The following is a 5,794-nucleotide window of genomic DNA, read 5'->3' on the forward strand; positions in this document are numbered from 1 at the left end:
CAGTGAGTCGACGTTTGTCATCCTCAACACTGCTGCCAACCTTCACTTTAAACCTGGAAATAATTCATCTATTCGTTAGCGAGAAGAACCTTAGTCAGACTACAGTCACCTAGTAAAGCCTTCACGAAGAGCCTCATGAGCAAGCTGGAAAATCATAGCAAGCAATACCAAACATTGCATGTAAATGACTGAACACGGTAAACCTTTGTTAATGTTTCGTCACTGTAGCCAAGCCAAGCGCAAGATGTAGTGTATGCTGGATAGCCAACTTCTCTAATCTTCTTTACTAAACCAAAATTTATGTTAATGATGGATGAACCATATACATGTACTTCAATCACACCATATAATATGACGTACTAGTTTCCCTCACTCATGGGGCAAAGGACTACTAAAATATCCTATATTAGAACAATACACGCACACAAACAAATAAAACACAAAATTAATTAATTAATTAATTAATAGCCATAAAACGTAAAGTCTACCAGTGACAGTCTGTATGCTACATAAAAACTTTTTATGACTTAGTCCGCTACCTAATCTATTCATAGAGTTCTGTACCCTGCTGATACAGCTGATAGTACCCTATTTTTCACTCAGACACAAATACCGTATAACCGGTTATTTCTGCAATCATTATATTTCCGAAAATTACGCAAAGAAATCACGGAGCACACAAATAAAATTCACAGATATTTAGTTCTATCCTTGGAGTCCAAGGAAGCCACTGCTGTGACACATGTACATGTGACACTGTGTACTAGTTACTGTCTTCCTGGTTGAACGCAGAAATATCATTTGCAGTAATTAAAACTCTTGTCTAAATTCTCAAATCGCAGTAATTCGGTACCAGTTGCAGCTTAAAATTGTTTTCTATAAATTTATCAAAGTTTCAGAGACGAAGAGCTACAAATTCTTATTTGGAAGACAAACTCATGTAAGATGACCATTTTTAATGACAAGTTACCAGCATCATTTTTTAGCGAGTGTATGCATGGTGTTTCGATTTCTACCTTATACCCGACATATGGGTACTCCTGACATGTACAGTCAGACCTTGTTAGTACAACCACGTTTGTCCTGCTGGTTTGTGTTGGATTAACGTGACTGTTGGATTGTCAGTAGCAAATACGCAGTGACCCATATAAGTTGGTTTCACATGAACCTTCATCAGAAAGTAAGAGTGTCAGATTATTGGGTGTTGGAATAACAAGGTCTGACAGTATTGTCTAATTAGTTCAGAACATCATTTCCCATACTTCGTTCTTGCCGATGAGGTGCACTGTCTCTTAAAATCTGCAAAGCTTCTTCTTTGGTCAAGGCATCAGATCTGCAAGACACAAAGTAAAGAATAGACACAATACATTTTGATATCTTCTCCTTTCCACTGCAATACATGTATAGTGTGCTATACAGTTAAAAAACATTTGTAATTTAAGTTAAGCTCTTAGCATGGCTTGTCTCTCTTGCACACAAAGTCTCACAAGCATATTGATCACAGCAAAGACAGTATAGAGTGTAACATTTAAGGTCCACAACGACACAAACATAACACTTATCGTAGCATACAGATATCTGAAGTCAATTGTTGATACAATTTCCTCAGGTGTCTAAACACATAAATGTCAGTTTAAAATTTAATGAATTAATTACACACTGAATACATCAAGACCACACAGAATAAATATGAGATTTGTGTAACAATTGACTACAACATAGAAGTCTACACGTTTTCAACAACTCCAACGTTTCCTTCATCTTCCGCATCAACATGTTACAACAAACAACAAACCAAACGTACTATTAGTCTCACATACTCAATTTCCAAATGACAACTATAAAGTCTGAGTACTAGTGTGTGAAACAGGACGAGACATGTTACACCCAAATCTCATACTTCTGTGTAGCCTAAAATAACAGTTCATTTGTTACCATGTCCGAGAGAAGCTTCCAAAGAGGCTAAACAAAACCATATATACATCACCAAGATCACACATGTTGTAACATTATGCAGTAAACTTTGTTTTCTATTTTTGCCCACAAGTCCCATAGAGCATTCACGACAGCAGCTGTAGCCAAGTGGATAACTCCCTTTTCAGGCCCAACCTGAAAAGACGACACATATTAATGTGTATGCATAAACTGAAATGCAAAGATGACAATGTACAAAGACAAAGCATGGAAGAGGCACTCGCTAAGCAAAAGCATAAATATTTCTGCACTTCAATTTTGTAGTTGGAGTAAAGTATAGTAGTATAACGATAGTAACCATCCATGAACTAGCTGATTACATTGCATGACCAATAACAGAACAAATGCAGGGTTCGAAGAATCCGGTCGCCAAGTTGCCATATGGCGACCACTTCTAGGTGGTTGGCGACTAAACGAGCAGTGTGGTCGCCAATTTGGCAACTAGAAATATTTGGTAGTTTTTAGTCTTTTGTGGCAGCAGCTCTTAGATGCCATCACCTGCTCAGCAGATATGTTTTGCGTTACAATATGTTGCCACTCCTAAGTCTACCATTTAGTGGCACACTGTTAAGTAGGCCGTCTACGTAGCGCACCTTTGTACATATCGCGTGACAACGTATCGCCTACTATTTATGGACTTTACTGCCTGTACTGATCTCATTGGTCTCTGCCATCAGCTCCAGACAAATCCAACTAAAGACCTGCAGGCACGTTTAATTTTCAAACATTGCGGTTACTCCTATTTTTCATACGCTACACCAGCAAATCCAAGTCAACAGTTCTATCAGCGATGAGATGCCATTGCGCAGCAGCTTCTCTGGAATGAAACACAAAATCTGCAGTCAATCGTAGTTGAAAGTGACAGCAACCGCCTATTTAGATCCTTTTCTACAGTGTTCAAAGGAACGAAGAATCTGACCAGCTTGAATTGAGACAAATAAAACTATTACGTAGATCTTTGCAAAACAAACAGCTTTTTCCACAGCAAGCTGCCTGAGTGCATTTCTATCAGAAGAACTACCAGGTACGTCCAGGAGCTTGTACATCTCCTAGTGCTACTAGGAAAGTTTGTTCAGGCAAAAGTTTCTACATGTCCAGTTCTGAGATCTAGATGTTGAATGATGCCACACGCTATTGAAGCGCTACAATAATAAAAGTTTATCACTTGTGTTCCAAAGATTAGCACAGCTACCCATAAGAGAGGTGGGGTTACATGCAGTAGCCGGATGTATTGTTCTCAACAACAATAGTGGCACTGAGTCATAAGAGAAGAAACGCTCTTATCTACTCAAATAAAGAATGCTCATGTCTTATTGGATGGATTGCCAGGATGTCGATGTGATGACAAACCACATTTTTGTTTGGTTGCAGCTATACAATTAGTTGAAAGTTAGGATAATATGAATACTCATAGTATTACATAGAAAGAATCCCAAGCATAATACTGTAGACTGATGTGTTTACTAGCCAATGTTCATCCAACATTACCGCAAATTCCTAGTTAGGTCTTAATTTAATGTCAAACATGATAAGTTGGGAAAGGGTCTCAACAGTGATATTAATGACTTGTTTACATCTGGAATCTCTGACCTAAAAAAACTAGTGAAACTTTGGTGACCAACCGTTCCTCTACGTGGCCAAACTGGCGACCAGACTCAAACACATTTTTCGAACCCTGAAGTGCCAATTTGATTGTTACATTGGTGCTTTTATGTGATTATGAATTACAAGTCCTAAAGAAATCAGACAGACATTTAATGTGTAAATTTGCAAGAGACATAGTCTATAGACGCAAACGTAGTAGTTCAAGTAGCACTCTATCTTCGATTGATTAATTAACACTACTTCATGAGACAATGCAAAGCATATGTAAGTGCCTGTGATGGCACATCAATTGATGTGACACACACACAACACACACACACACACACACACACACACACACACACACACACACACACACACACACACACACACACACACACACACAATAACTTGATAATAACGAATAGAAGCTCTAGTGTAAAAGTGTATGATTAGGTAGTCTTGGGAACAAAACTATTCCATGCTTACCCATCTAAGTTGACTCTCGCTTGTAAGATCTCTCCAAAATCCAGCAAAATTGCCAAAAATATCTGCCAAATTACAGCCAACCACCATCCTTGACAGTGATTTCACAGCACTAACAACTAACAACACAAATACAGTTTGTTAAGAATTAATATCAACTAAGTTATCTAAGATCTGTTCCTAGCATACCAATTTCCGTGCCTCGTCCAACAGTAAAAGTCAGACCGTGACCTTCATGCTTAGTGCCATCACTTTTGATAACAACATACGCTGCAGAGTAGTCAGGATCTTTGTGCTGTCAAAACAATTAAAATATGAAAACAGCAATGCTTGCTTGCACGCTTCTAAACTGCAATATTTACAACATTTGTTGTTATGTACTAATAGTGTACAAGGTTATATCGACGTATCAATGTACTATTATTGCATTCCATTAACTTCCGATGAAGGTAATGACATCACCAACGTTAACAGTCTGGATTACAAGATAGCGAAAGCTTGGAGGTTGCCATGAAAAAGACAAAATACATTAGAGTTGGTGGGGCATATAACTCACCTGTGCAAACAGCCCTATCTGGCAAGGCCAGCTCCTAGGGTCAGCAACATAATGTTTATTAAAACTACAAACTACAATTTTGGTACACAAGACGAGTACCACAAATTACCATCAGTCACATCAAAGTCTCTTTGTGGCCTTACAGAAAATGCCCACACCAGAGTGTCATAACTTGCCAAAATCTCTGCAATATTTCCAAGTTTGTCTGCACTGTAGACAGTCTGACTAACAATGCAAGTTGACAACACTCGAAATTAAATCAATGCATGCACCTACTAGTATGCTGTTCATGCATCAGTTTACACTCTATGGGATTTCTTGGCTTGCAAAAGCCAATTAGTTGATAGGACACTACCCTGAGACGAGAAAGTCGTTTTTGCCCAACCCAAACAATGAAGACGATCATTCACACCATGTTGTGTGTATCTGCAAGGATATTTGGGCTACAAAAGTTAGCAAGCGAATTAAGTTAGCAAATTCTTTGCAATTTACGAAATTTACAAAATCAAATAATTAAAAATTATGATTTACAATAACTAAATTTTCAAAATTAAAATTGACTAAAATTGCAAACTAATGCCGTTTCTTCTATCATACTTGTTTCTTATTCAAAGTTACTTAAATTTGCTAAATAATTTAATTAAGTAACCCTAATCAAACAAGTGCGGTCTGGACATCAAGGCTACGCTGGCTTACAATTTTTAACAAAAACAGTTGGTTGACAATATTTCATTTTCGTTTGCATTGCATGTAACTAGCACATTGAGTTCTAGTCACGTGATTAACACGTATACATCTTACCATCGCATCCGAGCCGTGAGCTTCGAGCGACGTCGGAAACCGCACGTCCCTTATCAGAAGTTCAGTAACTTTGCCATTTACACCCATTCTGCGGTCTCTCTCTCCTTCCATTGCTTACGTGGGTGGCTTTGGAGACGGAGTGCGCGCGTTAGACCTCTTACGTGTTTACTCATTTACTCCCGTAGGTATAAAACACTAGCCCGTAGTATATTTTAGTATTTGGTACACTTGCGGTATTGATGGAATTTACGCGTATGATCCATGCCGTCATTATCAGTATTTAGACAGAAGTCATAGATTTGCAAGGTCACACACACTGGTGTCTAAATTTGCGTCGGTGCGACTCAGTGACGTCACTGGCCTTCGTAATTGCTAGCGCGCGTTTCCGATGCC

At 38.5% G+C, this 5,794-nt stretch overlaps 1 protein-coding gene across 1 annotated transcript in view; it reads right to left on the bottom strand.

Annotated features, from left to right (window-relative positions):
* Nucleotides 1-5,530, bottom strand: part of LOC134183088 (mitochondrial enolase superfamily member 1-like) — a 15,041-nt gene extending 9,511 nt beyond the window's left edge. The window contains exons 1-10 of the mRNA XM_062650540.1: nucleotides 5,402-5,530; nucleotides 4,234-4,339; nucleotides 4,048-4,163; nucleotides 2,023-2,109; nucleotides 1,936-1,962; nucleotides 1,573-1,613; nucleotides 1,263-1,333; nucleotides 204-286; nucleotides 110-144; nucleotides 1-53 (exon numbers count right to left, since the gene is read on the bottom strand). The exon at nucleotides 1-53 is cut by the window's left edge and continues 35 nt beyond it. Coding sequence (XP_062506524.1) covers nucleotides 1-53; nucleotides 110-144; nucleotides 204-286; nucleotides 1,263-1,333; nucleotides 1,573-1,613; nucleotides 1,936-1,962; nucleotides 2,023-2,109; nucleotides 4,048-4,163; nucleotides 4,234-4,339; nucleotides 5,402-5,512 — 730 coding nt within the window. The 5' untranslated portion in view covers nucleotides 5,513-5,530. The remainder of the gene's footprint in view (nucleotides 54-109; nucleotides 145-203; nucleotides 287-1,262; nucleotides 1,334-1,572; nucleotides 1,614-1,935; nucleotides 1,963-2,022; nucleotides 2,110-4,047; nucleotides 4,164-4,233; nucleotides 4,340-5,401) is intronic.
* Nucleotides 5,531-5,794: the final 264 nt, after the last annotated feature.

The sequence above is a fragment of the Corticium candelabrum genome, chromosome 8 (genome assembly GCF_963422355.1).
Source record: "Corticium candelabrum chromosome 8, ooCorCand1.1, whole genome shotgun sequence".
NCBI classification, from domain to species: domain Eukaryota; kingdom Metazoa; phylum Porifera; class Homoscleromorpha; order Homosclerophorida; family Plakinidae; genus Corticium; species Corticium candelabrum.